General features: G+C 46.2%; 1 protein-coding gene across 1 annotated transcript in view; it reads left to right on the plus strand.

Annotated features, from left to right (window-relative positions):
- The window catches only part of CLINT1 (clathrin interactor 1), a 656796-nt gene that overhangs the window by 106122 nt on the left and 525611 nt on the right, over window positions 1-25063 (plus strand). The window contains exon 2 of the mRNA XM_086931221.1: window positions 15442-15546. Coding sequence (XP_086787347.1) covers window positions 15442-15546 — 105 coding nt within the window. The remainder of the gene's footprint in view (window positions 1-15441; window positions 15547-25063) is intronic.

The following is a 25063-nucleotide window of genomic DNA, read 5'->3' on the forward strand; positions in this document are numbered from 1 at the left end:
CCTTCAGGCTCCGTCCTGTTGATAAGCCCTCCCCTAGACTATCCCTGATGCTTCCTGTTTGTCAATGTTGCCTTGACAACATTCTGACACGCCCGCATTCGTTCCCTCCTATCGCGCCACTCCATGCTTGCCAGTACTGCCTCGACATCACCGGGACACGCCCCTAACCCCGCCTAATCCACCAAGCCTATCCCGCCCCCGGCCTTCGGCTTCCTGATTTAGACCGAGACCTTGGACCCCCACTTAGCTCCAGTATTCATTGCGAGCAGACCTAAATCAGAGGAACCCTAATCTCCCTCCGCCGCCCTGATCCTTACAGGTACGCCTATGACACGCACAACGGGTGCGATCTCCTTTCCATTTGATGTACAGGTCTCTCACGCTACGGCCGTTTTCTTACCCCCGCTGCTTTTCCTTCCCCACAGGTGCCGCACGCCCCACCCGCTGGTCTGATTCATCCTACGATCAGGTAAATCACTTGGCACTTAGACGCCTTTCTTTTCCTAACGCTCGAGGCCCTTACTCACTCCCCCGCCTGTTATTCCCCTGCAGCTATCGACTTTTTGAGCGACCGCATGGACTTCGGCCACCCACGCGCCTCCGCTTGGGTGATACCGTAAGTTATCAATTTCTTCCCGCGCTCCCTCACTATCTATCTACAATTGTACCCCTTCAGGCCCTGTGCATGCTTTATACCAGCAACTCAGTCACCCCTACCACAGTAACTCACTGGCCTTTGGTAATCTCCCAATGGTTTAGCTGTAACTCTTGCCACACAAATAGCCGCACCCCCCATTGTTAACCCGCACGCCACGTTCTAATCATCTCTCATCCAATGCCAATTGCTCACTGCCCTAGCTGTAACTCATGCCACACCAGCACTATCTACCCATTATTAGTGCATCCGCCCTTTACCTTCATCCAATGCCAATTGCTCACTGCCCTAGCTGTAACTCATACCACACCAGCACTATCTACCCATTATTAGTGCACCCAACTACCCCCCCTTACCTTCACAAACCACCCCCCCCCCACCCTTGCGCCCCTCACGCCCCCCACTCCCTTTCCCTGCCCTCCTTAACTGCCCCTCTCTTCCCCCACAGCACTGAATCCATCGACAACCCTGTCCTGATGACGATCCCGACTAACGGGGATCGAAACGCCGTCGACTCCACAGCATAACTAAATGACGCATATTACGTTTTGTGCTCCTGTTTAAAATCAATGCAATCTTGTTTTAAGTGACTACAACTTGATCTTGTGGAGCCATTATTGATATATAACTTGTGTTTATGCGCCGATCACGCTGTTCACTTTAGCACTTGCACCTTCACAACCACTAATTGTATATATCACTACGCACCAAGTGCCACTGGGTTGTCACATGATCTGTTCTGTACAGTGCTGTTCAAACTGTATTGCCATGTGAAAGCCCTTTTTCTGTTTCTATTGGTGAATAATACCGCCTTTTTTCAAAAAATTCTAATGACTCCTTCTTCCTTATTCTTGTAATGCTAACTGCATACATTGTGAAAATTGCCTTTGCATGATACCCGTTGGGAAATTGTTCTTGTTTACACGACACACCCATCCCAACGTGGTTTATGGGTTTCCTCCTGTTGTTCTTATACAAAACTATAACTAGAGCACTCAAAAGGCAGGAGAGAAAAATCCATAACATTAACACCAACTACAGACAACGTGCAGAATATACAAGGCACCCATCACGAAAGGCATAAAATCTCACTTCTTCCCATATGCTCCATGCAGCCCCAAATTAAGGAGCACTTCAAAATCATCCCGCGTCCTGGGGTGGCATGTCTGGCCGTTCAAACTGCTGCTGGCTCATCACATAATTGAAAAAGCTAAGAGCATACTGTTAGTCGATAATAGTTCGTAATACATTGTTCACACTTAACTTTATCCCCAAAGCTACATTAAAAATTATGTTCCTTCAATGTACTCTCCTAAAAACTAACTGTGAATGGACAACATTTCTTCACGGCCGATCTTCAGCTGACCCATGCCCCCCAATTTTTTTTAGGGCTCGACCTCTGCCAAAGCGCTTGCGCATTGCAGATGTCGAGACATATTGGGGCTTAACGAGAGCTTACCCAAACGGGCGATTTGATGCTGTGCCCGTGAAAAAAGCGCGTGAACGCACCAAAGCCACCAGCCTCCCTCCCACAAGCTTCCCCTAGCGTGCCCTCTGGCATTTCTCCTCCCCTAATTATTCACTGCCCATGGCCGGCCGGCAAATCAAAGGCTGCTACTTCCGGTGCGTCTCGTCACCCTTACTCTCCCCTATTCTTCCCTTCTAGCCTCTCCCCGCCCCCCCCTCCCCACCACAGCAATTCCAAGGGCTTGTCTTTCTTATTATTTTACCCCTGCATGATCATACGGGCCCCCGCAAGATCCTCTTGCCACAGAATATGCATATAGTCTCATACGAGCATCTCCTATGCGTTTACATATGATGCTCTTCTTTTCCATTCAGACAGTCGCGCAAGACCGTGCACAGACTTTATTTTACTTCAGTTTTCATTCCTTGCATAGGCTGCCTGCAAGCCCTTTGCTAACCCCTCCCTCCTTTTATTTTTTCTTGTACAACAGACTCCTATTGAGCTGCACTTTCAACACAAGATTGTTATGTGCATGAGTATATTAATGTAGATGGATATGACCGCACGCTGACTGCCAATCTCCCAGACCAAGTGTTCATCTCCAAAGCAGCTGTAAATTCTGAGGCTTTGTTCTCAAACTCGCATTTATTTATACTTTTTCAACTGAGAACATCTCAGTGTGCACTTTTGCTACTTACGTTGAAGACGGGATAAGCATCTCTACAAGCTTCTTGTTTACCTCGTGCACTCTGGGCCTCAAAATCACGGCAGCCCCGTCCCTGCATGCAGTGTTAGTTTGTTTCTCCTATGCACCCACACCATAGGGCTTCCCCCTTTCCCCAGCATGACAGAGCATTCGGGTCTGCATTTTTCTGTATGGAGGGATAGCATCCTGTAAGGTTCTTGGTTACCGCGTGCACTCCGGCCCTAGGAGGCACAGCAGTCCCTATCCGCGCACAAAGTGGGGGTTTGTTTTCTTATGTGCACACGTCACTGGGGTCATCTACCTCTGATTAATGGAATACACAGCGTTGCAAATTTACCATCCCCACTCTCCCCTCTCACCACTCTCCTCTCACCACTATTCCCTCTCACCTCTCTCCCCCTCACTCCCCTCTCCTCACTCTCCAATCCCTCTCTCCCCTCCCTCTTTTTCCCCTCTCTCCCCACTCCCCTCTCTCCTCACTACCCTCTCTTCACTCCCCTCTCTCCTCACTCCCCTCTCTCCTCACTCCCCTCTCTCCTCTCCATCTCCCCTCTCTCCTCACTCTACCCTCTCCTCACTCTACCCTCTCCTCACTCTCCCCTCTCCTCACTCTCCCCTCTCCTCACTCTCCCCTCTCCTCACTCTCCCCTCTCCTCACTCTCCCCTCTCCTCACTCTCCCCTCTCCTCACTCTCCTCTCTCCTTACTCTCCTCTCTCCTTACTCCCCTCTCTCCCCTCTCTTATTCTCTCCCCTCTCTTATTCTCTCACCTCTCTTATTCTCTCACCTCTCTTCTCCTATCTACTCTCTACACTCTTACCTCTCTCCTCTCGCTCCCCTCAGCACCACCACAGCATCACTCAGGGGCACCACAACATCACTATGTGCCACTACAGCATCACTGAATGCCACAGCATTTCTCATCGCCACCACATTACTCATCGCCACCCCAGCATCACTCAGCACCACCCCAGCATCACTCAGCACCACCCCAGCATCACTCAGCACCACTTACCATCACCACATCACCACATCATCACTCAGCGCTACCCCAGCATCACTCAGCGCCACCACAGCATCACTCAGCGCTACCCCAGCATCACTCAGCACCACCCCAGCATCACTCAGCACCACCCCAGCATCACTCAGCACCACCCCAGCATCACTCAGCACCACCCCAGCATCACTCAGCACCACCCCAGCATCACTCAGCACCACCCCAGCATCACTCAGCACCACCCCAGCACCACCCAGCACCACCCCAGCACCACCCCAGCACCACCCCAGCACCACCCCAGCATCACTCAGCACCACCCCAGCATCACTCAGCACCACTCCAGCACCACACAGCGCAACCACAGCACCACACAGCGCAACCACAGCACCACACAGTGCAACCACAGCACCACACGGCGCAACCACAGCACCACACGGCGCAACCACAGCACCACACGGCGCAACCACAGCATCACACGGCGCAACCACAGCATCACTCGGCGCAACCACAGCATCACTCGGCGCAACCACAGCATCACTCGGCGCAACCACCGCATCACTCGGCGCAACCACCGCATCACTCGGCGCAACCACCGCATCACTCGGCGCAACCACCGCATCACTCGGCGCAACCACCGCATCACTCGGCGCAACCACCGCATCACTCGGCGCAACCACCGCATCACTCGGCGCAACCACCGCATCACTCGGCGCAACCACCGCATCACTCGGCGCAACCACCGCATCACTCGGCGCAACCACCGCATCACTCGGCGCAACCACCGCATCACTCGGCGCAACCACCGCATCACTGGTTCAAATATGTTCTTTCAATGTTTCAAGCTGTTTTCAAGCTTTCACGCTTTATTACAAATCACAAAAAGATGTTAATATTTCACTTCTGTTCTTGGATTTTCGTCACAATAAAAAACACTGAACATAATCTTCACAAAAGTTATTTACAAAAGTTTAAGCTATTGCAATTACAAATTAAATACATTATTTAAGTATTAATTATTTAAAAAAATTAAAAGCCATTGCTATTTGTAATATCAATACATCTAAGTCACGTAAATACAAAACATCTTGCATTACAAATGCTATAGGTGGCACATTTGCGAAAGTTGTAACTTATTGGCATTGTAAATGACAAAGCTATTAATTTAGCTGTTTTAAAAAATAACACATAAATAAAAAAAAATCATTTATAAGACCAATAGCTCAAACTTTCCTAAAATGCGAGCCCTATTGCATTTCCAATGCTTGTTTAAATCCCCCTACCGTTGCTTGTATTGATCCCAGCCAGAGCAATTGTTTAACCCTCAACTGGATAGTTCTTAAACAAAATGAAAATGTCCTAGATCAAGTCAGTACCTAAAAACAAGGGATTGATTAATCAAATTGATAATTTGATGAACTACACATCAATGGCAAATGTGCCATTTCTAGGGGACTCGTTAAAAAGTTTTCTTTGCTGTTGTAGCCATCCTTTTCAGGAAGGCATTGTCGGTATCCGTTTAGAAGACCAAAATAGACAACAGGGTCCATTATGTTTTTCTGCAAATGACAAGGTAAAGTAGCAAATGAGGTTTTTTCTCTAAGCTGGTGCCACTCCTCACAGACTTTAGTAAAGCAAATGTGGTCCTAGAGGGTGATGGGTTGTGGGAGGGGGGAGGGGGGTTGCTATATTGCTGCATTGCCAATAATGGGAAGTGCCGTCTCCCGTCCACGGAAGCCCTGCAGGGTGGGGGCCCCCGACTACAGCGGTTGATTTGGATTGTTTAACAAGGGGGCATGACCCACTCGCCCCGCCGCAAGCTTTTGGATTTACCGGCGACAGTTGTAGCAGGATGTGAGAAAGGAAGCAGAGGGAGGTTGATACCTCCTTCCCTTGGCAGGATCCTTACACTGCGCACATTTGAGATTGTGTGGGCACAGTAAGGAGCCTTTTTGGTGCACCAGTTCTTCCTGGCAAGCCATACTTAACGTTTAACACCATGCTGGAGAGTGCAATGTTACACAACCACTGGGACAACACAGACATTGCGCTGCACACTTGAGGTGCATTATGGGAATTGTAGTGTGGCTTGCAGACATGTGACTTGTATGTTATTTAAATCACCTGGGACACTGCACAAGTAAATGTAAAAAAAAATGTAAATTGATACTTGTATAGCGCACTACTCACCCGCAAGGGTCTCAAGGCGCTTGTACGAATACCGCTGTGGAACCCATCCTGGCTTTCCCTTGAGGCGTCCACTCCTGGGCACCCCCAAGGTGGAGGCCAGGCATCCTTAGCGTTGTGGGGGCCGTTGTGGAGATTACGCAAGTATTGCCCAGAGTTGCAGAGTGGAATAGGCACCGAGGCGAGAATTATCAGGTCCGTGGAATTTTGAGCCCAAGACCCGCCGAGGCGGGGAATTGAACCCTGGTCCCGGGCTAGACCTTTGCATCAGGGTTTGCCGCTCTAACCATTGATTTGGGACAAAAAAATTGCCAACTTCACCTTACTTGACACCTCCCAATTGAGGAAAACAAACCAGTATTACTATATGGTCCGTTTGGTATATTTACTTAATACCTTTTTGCTTTTTATTTCATTATATTCAAAAAAGTTTATCCATGGACACAGCAGATTTATACTCGGCATACACAACAGAGGAGACCAGCGATGGAGGGGAACACTGCAATTGCGAAGTAAAACAAGATGTTTTTTTAAATACAGCGCGGGACCGCGCATCTAAAGAAAGCAGGAACACGAGGACCACTCCTTCCATTGTATAAAATAAATCCGATACGTGCAGCACCCCGCGCATGAAGGCGCTGAAGCAAAAAGAGTAATCGTAAATATTACGAAAAAAATCGCTAAGGGTGCAAACACGAAGACAAAGATCGTAAAAGATAAAGAAACACACGATCTAGAAAGTGAATACTAGAGCACACCACCAGCAACGATTCAGATAAATAAGAGACCGAGCGCTGATGAGAACCCATAAAGTGACAGGAATGGGTTCGAAACGCGTCGGCTTTTGAATCAGGAATGCATTAATTTGCAGTACATTTAATGACTTTGACAAATTTAATATGCACTAATTTGCTACTTGTTGAATAATAGTATTTAAATGTTCACTTTGTCCTTTGTTTAGTTAGATATCATTTATGTGAGTCTAATTGTTGATCAAAATGAATATGGTGTCTATATATGTAATGTAATTTATGTGGTGTTTATATATGCAATGTGGAATGTAAGTTGCTTTGAAAATTTATGTTGGAATTGTTGAATGTATTTAAGTGTCTTTTTGTACCTAAACTTTTTTTAATATAATGAAATAAAAAGCAAAAAGGTATTAAGTAAATATACCAAACAGACCATATAGTAATACTGGTTTGTTTTCCTCAATTGGGAGGTGTCAAGTAAGGTGAAGTTGGCAATTTTTTTGTACACATTTAATTGATGGTCCAGCTGACTTCATGGTTCAGGACCTAACTCCTTGGTGTCAGAAAAAAAACTCGGGCTGTGGATATATGCATATCTATCTATATCTCTATCTATCCTAGCTTTGTGGTACTGTTGCTACATTTGTTTTTTCCCAGTATGATTGAGTGTATAGTTTGTGTGTTTCGGGTTCTTTACCACCTTTGAGTAAAAATGTGTCCATGGTTTTAAAATAGTCGATGGATGGATGCATCAATTTGTTCTTTATTCAGTTCTAATAATTTCTAATAGATGTTATTCTCTGGCGGCCCTTTAAAAAAAAAAAATATATATATTTAATATGTGACCGGAGCAATATTAGTCAATAGCTATAGTGCCAAATTTCTTTGAAAAAATGCAATTTTTTTTATTGATAATTTTGGTTGTTTAGATTTAATGTGAATTATGTTTTATGGAAGTATTCTGATTTCTGAGCTATTTGTGGCCTTTCCTCACACCTGGCTCAGCCTGGAAGCAACGTGTTTGTACATAAAGAGTTATACATTTTGTTTAATAAGGATTTGTACATTTAGTCTCGAAATATTGAAGTTGCTATCCTCCTCCTCCACAAACTTACTCTCATCTCCACTGACCCTATGCAGTTGGGGGCTCACTACCCTTCCTTTCATAGGTAATTGTTTTTTATCAATACACATTTTTCCGTTTGGCAGTGCTGTGATTTTTCGTTTTACTATATTGGATTCTAATAGGTTTTAGCACAGCACCTCTGGTTTGGTTGATCAGCTCCGTTTCTGCAGAGCTAATCTGAGTTCAGTGTGCTTGAATTTGACAGTCCTATTGGTGTTTTGAAAAAGGCATCAGTAGTGATGGACTAGTATTGCAGATGCTGTAGGATGTGTGGAGAGGTTCTGACTGGTAGAGTAGATGTCATTGAATGTTTTAAGGAGAACACCCCTGGGCCTGCAAAAACTAATTGACGGGTTTGTCAAATTCATGGACAAATTGGACCTGGCAACAAACCTGGAAAAGTCCTTCATTATGACAGTAGGGAAACCTACAAAAGGATCTTTTACCTATAACATCGGGTCACACAAAATAGACCAGGTCAAGTCTTTCACATATCTAGGGGTGTTATTCGATCACGATCTATCGTTTAAACCCCTGATTGAAAAACACTCGACCAAATTGGCGGCCGCAGTAGGAGCCATCATGGGGTATGGGCAGAGACTAGGGAAATGGTCCCCGGAACAAATCCTGACCTTATACAGATCCATCTGCTGTGCGAAAGTAAGTTATGGAGCGGAAGTGTGGGGCTTTCTGGGTAAAAAAGCTCAGCCACTCCAGACGGAAGAAAACAAATTCCTACGAAGAATACTAAAAGTCCCACAGAGTGTTTCGGCCCACATCATACATGAAGAGCTGGGAGAACCTTTCCTGGAGGACAAAATTAAAATTAAACCTCTTCTGGCTTGGGTGAAGGTATGGACCAACCCCGAGGCGGCCCTAACCAGACAAATTATCGAGGATTGCCTCAAAAGAGACAAAGGCCATGTAATCCCCTGGCTGAAATTCGTTAAAGAGTCGCTAACAGAGATTGGCTACTCTAAATACTTCTTAGCCCCCGACTCTTTAACTCCGGAGTGTAAAACCTCGGTCAAAAACCTCTTCCTCACACAGCTGAAGTTAACAAGGGCAGAAAAAGAGAGGCTTAAACCTACCAATCTCTCTTACAATAATCTCACACCGAAGCAAGGCATGGAACCTTACTTAAGGGTCATGTACAATGCGCAGGATCGCTACCTCATAACCCGATTTAGAATCAACATGTTACACCACATCCTTGCAGTGCCATCTGGATTTACCCACACTGTGGAGGAGAAGGGTACCTTCGGCTGCGATCATAGATCTCCGCAGGATACCCTTCACTTTGTCTTACTGTGTCCATTCTACGCGACACCAAGACGCAAGTTCCTGGTGGGTATCCTGAAAGAGCTAAAATTCAAGCACGCGAAACTGGCGTTGAGATTCCTACAGGAAGCCGAGGACGCTTTTACCCTATTTTGCACGATAAACTTCATTCGGATCGCAACAAGACTGAGGTCTACCAGAGACATTGTCCCTTAATGGAATTGGACATTTAAATTTTTAAAACTATCCTGGCCCCCCCATCAAGTACATACAATTTTAAACACTTATACTTTTTAAGTTGAACATTATTAATATCGCTTTTTAACTTGTGTATGTATATTGTATCTGTGCTTTTATGGTGTCTTTTTAAGAACCGAATAAAGTTTATAAATTGAAAATTGAATGTTTTAAGGTGTGTCTTGTCATTGTGGTGTAGCTGTTTTGAGATTGGTTAAGTAGGGTCCTTAGGCTGGTAGTGCAGATGCTATTGGCTATGTTTAGATTATGTCTCCAGATGGCATTGCAGATACTGTCAGACTTGTTAAGGAATTGTTTCCATATCGAGGAGCAGATTCTAATAAACTCTTAAGAAGATGTATCCAGATAGTATTGCAGTAGGATGTGTTGAGCAACTGTACAGCAATGACGGTGCAGATGGGATAGGATGTATTATGGAAGTATATCTGTATCGTCGTGTAGATGTATACAATGCATTAAGGAGGTGTATCTGGATGGTAATGCATATTCCGTTGAACATGTTCAGCATGGATGTTTGGGTTGACAGTCATCTGCCCTTTTCCTTTTCTGCAATCATTGGTTCACCTTCTGATCCTCAACTCCCAGGCCTACTCCTGACTGCATGTCCAACCTCCTACAATAACTTTTTATTCTGGCCACACGTCTGTCTGCTTCCAATCTAAGAGCCATAATCCTTGCCCTGAAGAAGCATAGTTCTTTAGACCTGTGCCAGTGTGTGCGTCCTGCAGAAGAGAGGAATTTTCTCTCGAGCAGTTCATGCTCCTTTCCCTTCCTCCATGCCAAAACGCCGAATTTCTAAGCCCAATGCCTTTCACTGGATGACTTCCAGCTATGGCTCATAAACGGCCACCCTTTTCCCCCTATCTCGGTAAGTGTCGGGTTCACTTCTTTCATTCACGGGGAGTTCTTTGCTGTCCAGCCAACAGTTTTAACTTTCACATCTGGCTGTAAATTTATTTTTCTGCTTTCAGAGGTCGCAGGAAACCCTTGTAGGTCAGGTATAGAATGCTGGAAAACATGTGAAAGGAAGAAGAAAGCCAGGTTCCCACTTTTTTATAGGAATGATTTTTAAAAATTACCTGGAGTTTGGCCAGCACATACACAGGATTTTTTAGGTTTTTTTTTAGGTTTACATTTGCTGCAAAAATAACTGCAAACTTGGGCTTTTTCTTATGAGGTTAGCCCTCTGTGATTCAGTCTTGACATCGGGGTGGTGCCGTTTCTTCCTGCTCGCTGAGAGCTGTGCTTTCTCTCGACTGTGGCGCCTGTGCACTGCTGGGGCCGTGGTGTGCTGTGTGCAGGGTCTTCTGGGATACATGATGGGGGTTTCTGTCAGATTGTCGTTTTGATGTCTGTATCTTGTTTTCGGAAAGTCCTCCTGTAACTTTACTCTGCATTGCCTGTCAATTTTCTGACCAGAAAGACTGTTTGATAAGTTGTAGATTTAATTGCACGCACTCTATGGGCAAGGTCGTTTCACAATAATGCAGAGATAACATCATTCTGACGGTACTGTGATAGTGTAGTAATTCTGAATGTATTGCAGTGTCTTCATTATGCTCCGCAATTTGAGAAGCAGTAATTATTCTTGTCATATTAAAGTGTAATCATGGATTTCATATATTGAATGCTGTCATAGCCCTCTACTATAATGACTGTATTGTAGAGAGTTTATTATTTTTGTTTATTTTACTTGTTTTATTTTCTTATAGTCTTATCTGCTTTGGAAACGTGCTGTACAGATCTAACAATGATGCTTATATTCTGGGGACGTCGTTGATGCAGTAGTGCTGCTCACAAGGGCACTGTATTGGTGACTGTTTTGCAAAGTAATGGATAATAGCAGAAAAAAATGAAAAGTGATAAGAACTGAATTAGAGGTGCCGGCGAGCCCATTAAAAGGCGGCACTAGGAGTCTCATACTGGTAGCATAGCTTTTGTGTGATTGTTAAAGTAAGGCCCTTTAGCTGATGCTGCAGATGCTTGTAAAGATCTGTATGGTACAGACCCCAACTCCTTACAAGAGTCACTAAAGGCACTACAGAGGGACCCTTTCAGAAGGTGTGATGAAGCCCAGGCATCATCCTGTGCTGCTATTCCAAAATAAAGATAGGGAGTGATTAGAAGGACGCTCAAAGGATTGAATCTCACACGGCAGCTCTCGTTCTGTAGGGACCGTTTGCATGGTAAACCGTGCCACCAAAAAGGTCTCTGACGCAGAGAGTAACTCAATTATTACCAAAGAGGAAATGCCTATTTTTCTAGTTTCCAGTATTCGTTGTGTTATTTTCCTGCTTTGCTTCTTCTTGGGCATGGTTTCCCACTATGGACAAATTAATACATTTGAGGTGTAGTTTTCAGTAATATTTCGTTAGCGACTGAAAGAGGAGTCCGTTTCTGCCCATGTAAATGGGTGGAGATGTTGGATCTGGCAGAAACTAGAGTGATCCTGAAGAGCTTGGTTGCCTATTTTATATGAATGCTGTGGTGATTGCAATTGATGATTTGCCCTAAAAATTGGTCTCTCAGACATAGTTTTGGATACATCCCTCAGCCATTATAATTTCTTCTAACGTTCTCTTGCCTGTTTACATTCATGATGTGGGTTCCTCTCTAAAGATGTAAGGCGATGAACACTCCCATGGATCCAATTCATCTGAAACAAAAACATGATTTCAGCATTTTTCATTCAGTTCTCCCTGTTCCAGCCTGGTTAGCAATCTCATGAGAGAGAAGCAAGAAATAATTGCCACAACATTATTCAATGCTCACATACTACTTCCTTGCTGTTAGCACTTTCTAATTAAATCTCTCAGCTGACTTTTTTTTTTAGGTCTCGCCTGCGTGGTCTGCGCACATGCGCAGTCTCGCTGGCGAGATGTGATGTTTTATAGGAGATTTCAGTAACAGGGTTTAAGCCCCGCCCCTCTTTCCAATTGGCCAGCATCACGTTTATGCTAAACAGTGGCCAGCCATTGGGAAAGAGCATTCTGTGATATACACTTTTCTCTTTTTGAGACAGCCCACTTGGACGGACTCGTCTGACTTCCTTTTGGCGTAAAATGTTTCTTATCTTTATGGGGCCATGTTGGCCCTCCCCCTTTAGTCAGTATGCCTAATTCCATTTAGTGAATTAGCAATGCCACCAACAAGCACTGGCAAAGCCATTTTTCTGGCTGAAATGGGCTAATACATGGAAAGGCAGCTATGTCCCTGACTGCGTTTCATATCAAAATCAGGCCTACTTGTTTTGTCATTGCTTTTGCATTCGTAATCCTCGTGCTGCCCACAGCGACGAGGCTAGCAATGTTAAAGGGTTCACAGGAGTGAAGAAAAGCCAGCCCTCCCCATCCAGGAATGAACAACAGGGGATCCTGAAAACGAAAAGAAATATAACCACATCACAACAGGCTTTTTTAGAGAATGTAGGACAGAGGCGGATTTAAAGTACCTCCAGCATTTGATGTGTTAGGCCCCCCACACTACTTCCCCGAAATTTGGGTTGAGTTGCGCCACTGCTCGGGCAGTAATAAAGTGTCCAGTCTGCATTGGTAAACCTTTTATTGAGAGCAAGCCGGTGACAAAAAACACTTTTGGAGGAGTTTTATATAGAGCAAACTTGATCCAAAGGTATCAGAGTGCTATACATGACCACCAGTTGCGTAACAGTTGGTCACATATCTTTTGATAGGCACGGGGAGTAGTTGATTTGCCCAGAATCACAGAATGTTGAGTGGCGCTGCCGAGACACGAACCCTGTTCTTCGAGGTCGACCACTCTAGCCTTCCCACGGCTAGAGTGGGAAGGCTCCCTCAACCCTAACATGTTCCAGAACTTGTGGCATCCTGTTACCCAGACACAAGTAACCAGAATACCGCTTGCCCGGCCCAACCCAAACTCACTGTGCAGAGAGCCCCACCCTGTACTTCCTTCTTCACTGCGTGACCCACGTACCACACTGGTCAGTGATAAAACACCAAACGTATACTCAGTTTCACTGCTCTTTCTGATCCTTCACCCACGAACCTAAAAGCAGCGCTTACGTTCAGATCCCTTTCTAATAAATGCGCATATTGATCAGGAAGAGGTGCGAGTGGGCAGCCAGCACCATCGCATTCGTAAAATGTACAGCAACGCAAACCGTACCGTGCACAATGCCAGGGCTGTACAATTGCTCACATCGAGGTTATTCAGGAAGTCATAGGCACTGGAAGTAGGGGCACATGGGGTGCTGCAACACCCCCCAAAATAACCCTGATGGAGTTCGGAAAGGATATGAGCTATAAAGATGCCTTTAACATTTTTGTATTTATGATGTCACATTTGCTGTGAGTTCACAGAAAGGCCAGATTTCAGGGAATCTCATCTGACAAATTGCTGCTTATTTGTAAACTGGTCTTTTATTTCTTTGACTGCAAAGTGAGCGAATTTTGTAAAAGTGGCCTAGGTGGCAATCATGCTGGGGTATTGGAAATAAAGAAAAGCCTATAGGATGTCAAAAATTTTTGTAATTCTGAAGCGTTATGGATTTTTTTTTATAAGATCAAAACAAATCAAGACCCTTTACTAAGTGCTGCATAATAAATATTCACTAAAACACCATTTCCACACATTATCGTTTGTGTGCTACATGGTTTTACCAGTAAAAGAGAAAGAAATAAGAGTGTGGGGATAGGGTAAGAGGCTGCTGGTGTGAAATGAGACTGAGGAAAACAGAGCGAGATAGAAGAATGAGAGGTGAGAAATGAAGGTGGAGAGGGGAAGGGAAGCAGATGGAGAGAGGTAGACAAAAGATAGGATGAGAGAAGAAACGAGCATTGAAATTGCAGTAGGTCTCGCCTTTTATTAAGTTAAAGCCGTTTGATTTGCTATACAATACCATTAGCAAAGCAAATGGCTTCAACTTAATAAAAGGCGAGACCTCTTGTATTTTCAATGCTTGTTTTAAGTAGGGGTTACATGGCCTCCAAATTAGACTTCAGTACAGTAATTTTGACGTCCATGCTTATTCTTGGCTAGACCCCAAATACTGTTTTTTGTCATATTTACTGTAAAATATTAGGTTCTAGTGTTGTGCAAGTCTCCTCTTGTCAGTCAGTTTTGTGGCTTTAAGTTGTAGGAGTTTTACTGTACTCTTTTGTATTTCTTAAGGTCTGTCTCTATAGAAATCTTGTAGTAATTGATGGTTTTGTTTCTTTGAGTTCTCCATGGGCTCTTTTGCTGTAAAATTCCATTATTGTTTCTGTGTCTTAATATTGCCCGGTTTTCTTGAGTAAATTAATATGCAAGTATGGGGCATAGACCTAGGGATCTTGTTGGGAACTTTTAAGGGGAAGGTTTCAATCCTTCCTCACTTTATTAGTATGTACATTTTAATGTATAGATCGTTAGCAAATGTTAGAGAGGAGCAGGCAGGCTTCAACAATGGGCTGCGGTCAATAATAGCTCGCTGTGTTTCTACAGAGTTTGCTGATCTACTTATCAACTTTACATGTGCTAGTACTACTTGATTTGTGGACTGGTAACCGAGTGGGCAAAACCTCTGAACCCAGTGCATTGTCTTCCTCTGTTACATAAGGCCCGGTATGCTGTCATTTGCGTTATTTCTTTGATTGTGTTTGTACACAGGGTATTCATTAAAAAGAGCCAATTTTTGTATTTTAATTAACAGGATTGTTAAACTATGGTGATCTACTCCAGATAGAAGATTGTTATTGTGACTTGCTGGGCACAACTTTGAATTCTGGTAAGGCCTCCTTGGCCTTCTGTGATTACGAGGTCAGCGTACATAGTACCATTAAATTAGGCAACCTGTTATTCACAGCACTAAGAGATGCCAAAAGTGGGCAAAAACAATTACTCGTACTGTCTAGTTACTGTGTCCCTAGTGCTTCTCTACAGGGCACTGTTTCATTCACATAGATTTCCTTGTTCCATCAATATCTGAAATACTCACAACGTGACGTTGCTTGATTCTACTAGGTCTCAATCTCAACATGTTTTTTTCACTTGCAGAACCAATGTGGTAATGAATTATTCTGAGATCGAGTCAAAGGTTCGGGAAGCAACAAATGACGACCCTTGGGGACCTTCTGGACAGCTCATGGGAGAGATCGCCAAGTAAGTATGGTTTGTGGCGTGCTGCCTGGGGAGGTAATGGGCAAGGGGGGCAGCGGTAGAGAAGACAAGCCAGAAGTTTTAAATCAGCACTTGGGTTGTCCCGTATTAGCTCTGGGTTTTGACAGTGCAGCTGTCAAATCGACTTGTAGCTAACAATACTCATGGTGTGGGGTTTTGCTTGTCCCTTCCAATCATTGCTTTTCTTTGCAAACCTCTTTGAGTCATTGGGTTGAGACTTGGTTACTCATGTTCTGACTCGGCCTAAGGTACTATTCATCTGTCACTTAATGCCAAAGGCTCTTTGAAAGTATCCTTCTGCCTCCACTAAAGTGTTTGCATTAGACTGCAGGAGGGGCTACTGTACAACTGTAGCCCTGTCTATCCACTCCTGCTGATTCCCTCCCATGTTTTGTGCACGTATTACATATCAAACCGGGACTTGTTGACTTTGACAATGGTTGTTAAAAAGATTGGCAGGAAAGGAAGCCTTTAGCTTTATTTACATGAGAAAATATGGTAGCCCTGGGCTTTCTGAAGGAACCGTAGCCCCCTGCCTTGCAGGGAACTTTATTCTAGCAAAACTGTCCCCCTACTTTTTAGGTCTTGCAGACCGAGCACTAGTTTGCGCATGCACTCCTCGCTCTGCGAGGCTTATTGCCATCAGTACACTTTCAGAAGGGAACTTGAAGCCCTGCCTATCTTTTTGATTTCCTGGCGTCATCCTCCATGCAAAACGCTGGCTCACAATTGAAAAGGAGGCTTCTTAGCACCTCCTTGTTACTGCCCTTTCTCCTTTTAGGACGGCCCATCCCAACTAGATCTTTCGCTTGTGGCCTGACACGGTCTCCTTCATAAGTGTGCAAGCAATCTTTTTTTACTGTTATTTTCATTGCGATCCGCCGCAGCCACGCTTGTTTATTGATGTATTTATTTTGCCGCGCGGGGCAAAAGGGAGCGTTTCTCCTCACTAAAGCAGTGTGCTTTTATTTTCTAAGCGGTCCGCCTCCAGTAGTGGCTCGTAGTGGGAGTGTTGCAGGGTGGTGGGGCGGGGTAGGCACAGTGTGGGGTGTAGTAAACTCTGGCATACAGCCAGCCGGAGGTAAGTACATAAATAAATAAAACCAAGTACATTGCACGTGCTGCAACGCAAATTGCGTTGTAGCGCATGCAATGTAATTTGTTTGATTTATCTATGTACTCCTTTCCGGTGGGCCGTATGCCGGAGTTTACTACCCCCCACCCTGCCCCTACCCCGCCCCACAACACTCCCACTACGAGCCGCTACTGTTTGCCTCTGCCGTGCTTGTTTATTTATTTAACACCTTGGCTGCTAAGGGGTTTTCCCGCTGGGTGCTGCAGTAACAGATTTTCCATTGTTTATTTATTTTATTTATTTATTTATTTCGATTTGTATCGCGCGTTATAACCCAGGGGTCTCTAAGCGCTTGTCCAATAAGCACCGCAGGCAACCTGAAAAAGACACTTGCCAGAAATGTATAGCCCACCCCAGGCCTTCTGGAAAAGAACAGTCTTCAACCTCTTGCGAAAGGACAACAAATTAGGTTCTTTGCGCAAGTCCGCCGGTAGACTATTCCAAGCTGCTGGGAGGGTGTTCGAGATGGCACGACCGCCCACTGTCGCCAATCTAAAACGTGGTTGTGTGAGAAGGGTTGCCTCAGCAGATCTTAGCACCCTGGCCGGTTTATATGGAATCAGGCGGGTCTTAATGTATCTTGGTGCCTTACCATAAAGAGATTTGTGTGCAATACATAACCCTTTGAAGAGCACCCTCTGCCTTACTGGGAGCCAATGTAGCTCACGCATAAGTGGGGACACATGCGTGCTCCTGGGTTTCTTATGAATGAGCCTGGCGGCATCATTCATCACCATCTGAAGTTTGTCCAGGAGTTTTTGGGGTAAACCCAAATAAAGCGAATTGCCGTAGTCCAATCTTGCAAGAATCATTGCGGAAACCGCCCGTCTCAATGTGGAATAGGACAGTAGTGGCGCAATTTTTCTAAGTTGACGGAGCAGGCCAACACAAGTTCCTACCACCGTGGTAACTTGTTTCCGCATGGAAAGTTTGTCATCCACATGGATGCCTAGGCTTTTTACTGCCACTGCCGGCTCCGGGGGCGGTCCAAGCTCCCTAGGCCAGAATCCATCATGCCATGGATTGTTCATGACAAGGTCAACTCGTCATAAGCACAGGGCAGGTAAAACCCATGACGAGTTGACCTTGTCATTAGCAGGGAAGTGGTTAATTCTTTTCGCGCAACTGCTCTCTGCGAGCAGGGCGGGATTACAGGGCCTATGTTGGTTCTAGTGGGCATTTAGTAGGATAATCGTTACTTTTGTGCATGGTGCTAGTTGCCACTGCTCATTGGCTTTGGTGTGCTGTAAAAGCTACCCTAGAGCGTTTTTGAGTCGGCTTTTCCGGACATGCGGGCCTTAACGCACCGACCTGCGTAACATGTGCCAGACATAACTGCACCATCCCATGAGCTCTGCGATGTCTGTGGGTGCATCTCTGGTTTTGCCGGTGTGCATCTCTCATTCGTTGACTTTGAGTTCACCTCGCCTGCAGTTCACTCAACCCCTAGTCACCATCTACACCGCTAACACGTCATCAACCCCGCCACCGCCCGCACATTACATCATTACAAAATCCAAACAATGCAAACACCCTGCATAATCATTTCAACTTGTCAAATCCCCCAAACCATAACACAACTCCCCAATTTGCCCTCCAACAAATCTAGGTCCCCCAACCTATGGAACCTACCCAATTAATCATCCTGCCCAACTCCCCCTGACAATGCCACAACTTAAACACATGCCAACCAAAATCTTGCCAATCCTGACAAAACCACCAAAATCCCCGCCACCCAGAAAGCGGGGGGGGGGGTGTGAAATACACCCTCACTTTCTGCCCCCCAAACAGTGCAAAACTCACCAAGGGAACTTAACCTACGTAGCAAACTCCTGAATCTTCAAACAACGAGACAAAACCTCTCTCAACTCAAGGAGATACAAATCCATTCCAATCCTGGAAAGATGAACACCATCACCACGAAAAAACTCTACTGTTTCATACGTAATTTCACCATGAGTCACTCGACCAAAACCCAAGCCTCTACAAAATCTAGAAACCTCAAGATTGATCTTCTTACATGCCTTATCAATTGCTTTGGGCTTGATCGCACCTTTCCAGGACCTCAGCGGAACCAGCTCAGTCCAAAAAACATGGCAAAAAAGAAGACATCTAAAAAGTGTGTCACTAACACATGTCCAGAAGGTGTGTGAAAAACCATTGGAGAAAAGTGCTGAACGTTTCAAAAAGAGAGCAGGATATCGAACCCCCCATTGGCAATGCCTTGTCCACGTACCATTTTCCATTGAAATGGATGCCCAAAAGATTCCAATCTTCAGGATGGACTGGGAGCAATCTAAATGTACATTTTATATCGCATTTTACCATCTCAGCAGAAATGCCAGCGGTCACCACTAATGACATAGCTACATCAACAGAAGAATAAGACACAGAAGCTGCCTCCTCATCAATAAAGTCATTAACTGAGGACCCCTCCGGCCATGACAAGTGTTGGATTAAACTGTACTGTCCTTCTTCCTTTTTAGGGACAACTCCAATTGGGGAAATGATCAAATTATCCAGAGGCCAGTCATCAAAAGGACCTGCCATCCTTCCCTCCCGTACCTCCTTGTCCAATTTATCTTGTACTATTGCCTTGTGTTTATTAGCCGATTACAGATTCTTGGACCAGCGCCGCAGCCGCAGCCCTGAATAACCAAGACGGAACCCTTCTTGAAAAACAGTCAGCAAAATGTGTTGTGCTCTAGTATCATCATACTCCCGCAGACCTTCCATCAATTGATCCAATTTACCGGACTATGAGCCTTTGGCCCAACCCCTGAATTGTTTTTCCCTCCCCTAGTAGCCTGTGACTGTTGAGGTGTGCCTGACGCGCTAGTACCCTGCTGTGACCACTGTTGGCCACCTGAAGTTCGGGGCCCCCAACACTTAGCCAACGGGTGCCTTTTGCCACATTGTGAGCACTCATGACGATATTTACAGTATTCTCTGGTACACAAACCTTTGTTAAAGTCCCAGCAGGCACCCACCCCAGTCTGTGTGACCGATGTACTTCCCACCCCTCCCCTGGTGGGCTTTCCCTGAAAGAGCCGGTAAACTAACGGTAAGCCACTAGCAGTAAAAATTGTCTTGCCACCGGCCGATGCACCCATGTGTGTTGCCATAAGTTTGTGTCTAATTCCCCCCATTTGGCCTCACCAAGCCATCCTGGCCCTAAACTCCTCGTCCTATTGGGCCCACGCAAAACCACTACCTGTTATCTGCGCCTTTCTGATAACATCCATATACTTAAACTTAGCTACGCAGCGCTCTGGGAACTTTTCGCAATATACACTAGCGTATATTAAAAAGGCCGCCGTCCAATTCTTGATTGTGAGGGGAACTTTTGGGCGCTTGGCCAACTTAAATGAAATGAAAATAGATTTATAAAGCGCATGGCTGCCCAAGAGCGTCCCAGCGCTCTAGAACAAGGAATACTGAGGAAAGCACAAGAATTTAAGAGTCCTGGGGAAACAGAAAAGTTTTAAGAAGTTTTCGGAACCTAGTATAGCTTGGTTCAAGACGAATCCTCACAGGGAGGGCATTCCACAGTGTTGCTGCATTCACTGAGAATCAGCGACCCCCTGCACGGGCCCTCTTGATTCTCTGGACGATTACCAAATTGCCATGGTCAGAGCGGAGGGATCTGGAGGCTTTATAGGGGCGGACCAGATTCCCTAAAATAGGGGGTCCCTTCCCCTGTAGGGACTTGTGGGCAAAACAAAAGGATTTAAATTTGATTCGTTCGCGAATTGGTAGCCAGTAAAGGGCTGTGAGTGCCGGTCTGGCTGAAGCTCTGTGCGATGTGCCCGTCAGCAGCCTCGCGGCCGAGTTCTGGCCACGTTGAAGAATATTGATGGTAGTTTCCGGGGCGGCCAGATATAAGGCATTACAATAGTCTAACATTGATAGGATTAGACCTTGGATGAGTAGCTTTCTCGATTGCTCTGGCAGCAGCGGTAAGATTTTCCGGGTGGAGCGAAGTAGCCCTATGCATATGCCCGCTGTCTTTTTTGCTTGGGTTTTGAAAGACCGGTCCTGCTCCAACCAAACCCCCAAGCTTTTAAATTCCTTTTTTGGAGTGGGAGCAGTCCCCAAGCATGCAGGCCAGATGGAATTCGGTAGCGATGTTATGTGGTGGCCTAACAGCATGAGTTCTGTTTTTGCTCCGTTCAATTTGAGTCGAGACCTATTCATCCACGAGTGGATTTCCGAGAGGCAGGAGTGAAAAATTTCCACACAATGTTTCTCATGGGAGATCGAAACGACTAGTTGGGTGTCGTCAGCGTAGGTGACTACTTTGATCCCAAAGGGAATCATCACATCCTCCAGAGGGGCCATATAGACATTGAATAAGGTAGGGCTCAACGATGAGCCCTGTGGGACCCCACACTGGAGGGGGGTCACTTTGGAGCGTGCTGCACCTTCCCAGACCTGAAAGGTTCGATTCTCCAGGAAGGAAGTAAGCCATCGCAGCGCTGTGCCTGATACTCCCAGAGAACTGAGACGGTGGATTAAGATCTTATGATCCACCGTATCAAAGGCTGCACTTAGATCCAGGAGGATCACAGCCATTGATCCTCCCGAATCCAAGATACACCTTGCCTCTTCAGCCACTGCTAACAGGGCAGACTCTGTTCCCTGACCTGGGCGAAAGCCCGTTTGGGAATTACGGAGCAATCTATTACTTTCCAGAAAAACGGAGAGCTGCTGGTTGGCTATTTTTTCCGCCACCTTCCCGATGCCAGGTAGCAGCGAGATTGGCCGAAAATTAGCCAACTCCGAGGGGTCGAGCTCTGGTTTCTTTAGGAGCGCCTTAACCGTGGCCTGCTTCCAACCAGGGGGGACAGTTCCCTGTGCAAAGGAAGCATTGAGAAGATCAGTAGTTAATGGGGCAATGGTGGTTATTACCCGTTTCAGAATATACATGGGAGCAGGGTCACTAGGGGAACCACTCTTCATAGTGGATAGGACTTTTTGGCATTCGTCTATTGTAATTGGAACAAACGCCTCTAGTCGGGGGCCAGTGGTATGGGCAGTCGGTTTGAGCAGATCAGGGGCTAGATCATTTTGGTCTAAAGTTTTTTAAATAGTTTGAATTTAACTTTTGAAAAAAGCTGTAAATTGATTGCATCTGTTTTCCGACACCTCCTGCATTATCGGCGGACTTCGTACTTTGAGGAGATCTTTCACAATCTTGAATTTCTCTCTAGAAGAGTAAGAGGCAGTTCTAATTCTCTCCTCAAAGTATACGGCCTGCGCTAATTTCCGGGATGATTTATAGGTCTTAAAGGCTGCTCTATATTCGGCTTCACTATGGGAGGCCCAGTCTTTCCTCCAAATACGTTCTGATTTTTTACAAATCTTCCTTAATTCTCGAAGTTCTGGAGTATACCATGGTGTTTTAAAAATCCTGCTCTTATTTTCCATTGATTTCTTGGGTAGAACGGCGTCCAGGGAGTTATTTAGCCAGTTCGAGAATTTTTTATCCACCTCTAAGGGGTTTGGGTCGGAGAGTGGAATTGTCTGCTCCAATTTGTGAGTCCAGCTCTCAAAGGAGATCTTAGACCAAGCTCTCTCTACAGTGAGTGGAGCTTGTACCTGCGGGCACTCGGTATTAGTTTGCCACTTAAATGGGACCAAAAAATGGTCAGACCAGGGAAGCGGGAGGGGGGGGGGGGGACTTGATTCCAGGTGTACAATGTTTGTAAATATGGGGTCAAGAAGATGCCCTTTTGTGTGAGTGGCATCTTTATTTTTTAGATCCAGCTCCAAGGATATTAATTCGAGCTTAAGATCTGTTGCCCCCTTGTCACATGGATTGTTAAAATGCAAATTTAAATCCCCTAGAAAAATGAAATTGGGTGCAGCTGAGGCTAGGGCAATAGTAGCTTCCAAGAGGGATCCAACAAATTGACCTAGATTGCCCGGGGGACGATAAATCAGCAAGCCTGATAGTGACTTATTTGGGGTGAATTGCAAGCTGAAGTGAATATTCTCTCAATCCATGATCCCACCCTCTGATATACTACAAACGAACTTGTCTCTATGCACTATAGCTAGTCCACCCCCTTTACCGCGGGCCCTGTGTTGGCACTGCATACTAAAACCCTGTAGTAGTGCAGTGACTATGTCTGCCTCTGAATTTGACGTCCGCCATGTCTCTGTTAGAAACAAAATGTTCAGTTTAGATTCCTGGGTCAGTAGGTTGATTTCTACTGCATGTTTCGGTAAGGACCTACAGTTTAGTGATGCCATACTGAGAGGAGACGTGCCCTTTACAGCGATTCTTTTTATCTGCATGGGCACAGGGCCTCTATGACCTCCCGGACACGGGGCCTCAGACCCAGTTTCCTGTAAGTCCGAAGGATTATTCCTAGGTTTCAATTGCAAGAGGTTTTCGCGAGAAAAAGTAATGCAATGCTCAGGAAACATGGGCAAAGTTTCTGGCCCTAGGCCCGGTCCGGCACGGACGGGCACAGACGGGCTTGCCTATGGCGCACACCATCGGCGCGCCAGCAGTGCCCGCCCGCTGCGCGGACGGGAAATGCTGGTCATTCTATAGTGCATCGGCCCAAATCGGCCGGAGCACTAGCACGCTGACCTCGTCCTCCCCCAAGATGGCGCCGGGAGGAATTGAGGCCGGTGTTCAGCAGCAGGAGCCCGAAATCGGCTCCCTGAAGTCAAGGAGTCCCAGGAGGGGAGCCACAAGGATGGATAAGGCAAGACCAGTGGAGCGAGATTAAAATAACATAAAGCAAAAATGCGTGATTAAAACAGAGCAGCGCTACCAGCGTGAAAGATAGACCGTTTATTTTTTTTTTTTAAATGAGAGCCCCGACTCCCGGCTTTTCGCCTCAGGAGTCCTAAATTCTTTTGAACCCTCTTTAGAACGCACCTCCCTGTGCAATAATTTCAGGATTTCGACATACTCACCTTTCCAAATTCTCTCTTTTGTGGACAGCATCAAATGAGCACCTAAAGGCTTTGTGACACCCATATAGGGCAATTTCTTAATTTTCAGCTCCTTGCTATGTAAAGTGCCTGTTACTAATTCAACTGCGTCAGTGTTCATGCCACTCTCAACCTTGGCGCCCAACGTTCCATCCCCATTCCCTGTGCCTACCCCCTGATCTTTAACATAACGTCCTTTATACAATTTGCCTTCTACCTCTTCAACAAGTGCCCCCCCCCCCCGTCCCTACAGACACCATTTTTGGTTTGGCCCGTGGTTCAGAACGCTCACCTGGGTGTAACAAGGGGGCTTGACCAGACCCCGATCTCCATGCCATTTGCTCAACATTATCGACCATCCGAGGAATCCTCACTGAGGGGCCGCGCTCTCGACCTGGTCCGGACATCACCGCCTTCTTTGGCCGCACGACCACTGGTGCCTGTAAAAGATGACGAGAAGCATGAAATTGTCCCCCCCCCCTGCTCCCAGTCTCATTGTAACGTAGCTCTCCTTCTGGGCTATCATCATCATAATCTAAAATCAAAGACTCCTCCAAGCGGGGAGGGCTTCAAACCGGCATCCTCCTATGAGCCTTTAAAGAACCATCAAGACCTACATGGGCCTTGCCATCCCTTTTTACTCCACTTGACAGGGGAGCAAACTGTACCCGCCGGTACTCCCAACACTGCTGACCACTCAAATGTAGATGTTCGGTTGACCAGTCCTTCCGTTGATGTTGAAGAGATGTTGGGGCCAGAGAAGTCGCGCCGGACCTACGTTTGCTGACGGCGCCGGAATCCCCCGACGGTACGGATTGTGCCGTGCTAGGCTCCACCCTCCCTTCACCTCGTCGCCATTGGGCTGCACTTCGCCCTACCGAGTCGGCTGCTCCAGGGCGACCCCTAACCTGAAAAGAAGAAGACTGGGCTGATGTGCCAGGTCCCTTACTGCCAAAACCTCTAACTGCTCACTCCCACCTGACACGCGAACACCAGACCAAGTACCCCTCTCCTGCATGCCCCTCTGAGAATCTGAAACATTTGCCTTAAAAGAGACACGAGGAGGGGGGGAGGGCTCATCCAACTCCTCACCACTACTCCAATCCAACATTGCTTGCACCACAGCAGACGCCTGACCCGAAACCTGACCTTCCCCCTCCCCAGTCTCTGTAGGTGCCACCTCCTGGGCCCCCATCCCCCTACGTAAGCCCCAACCTTCAAACCTGGAAACCCCAAATTACCTGTAAAGCTACCCTGTGGATCAAATCCTGTACCACCCCTGGTAAAACCAGCCTCTCGAACCCCCTCAGACCAAAAAGGAAATACATCCAGCCCCTCCCAAGACCTAGCACGCACCCCATGCTTCATAGTTTTCCCTTGAAAAGAAGAAACTGAAACAGGCCTGAAAGC

The sequence above is a fragment of the Lissotriton vulgaris genome, chromosome 7, assembly GCF_964263255.1.
Source record: "Lissotriton vulgaris chromosome 7, aLisVul1.2, whole genome shotgun sequence".
NCBI classification, from domain to species: domain Eukaryota; kingdom Metazoa; phylum Chordata; class Amphibia; order Caudata; family Salamandridae; genus Lissotriton; species Lissotriton vulgaris.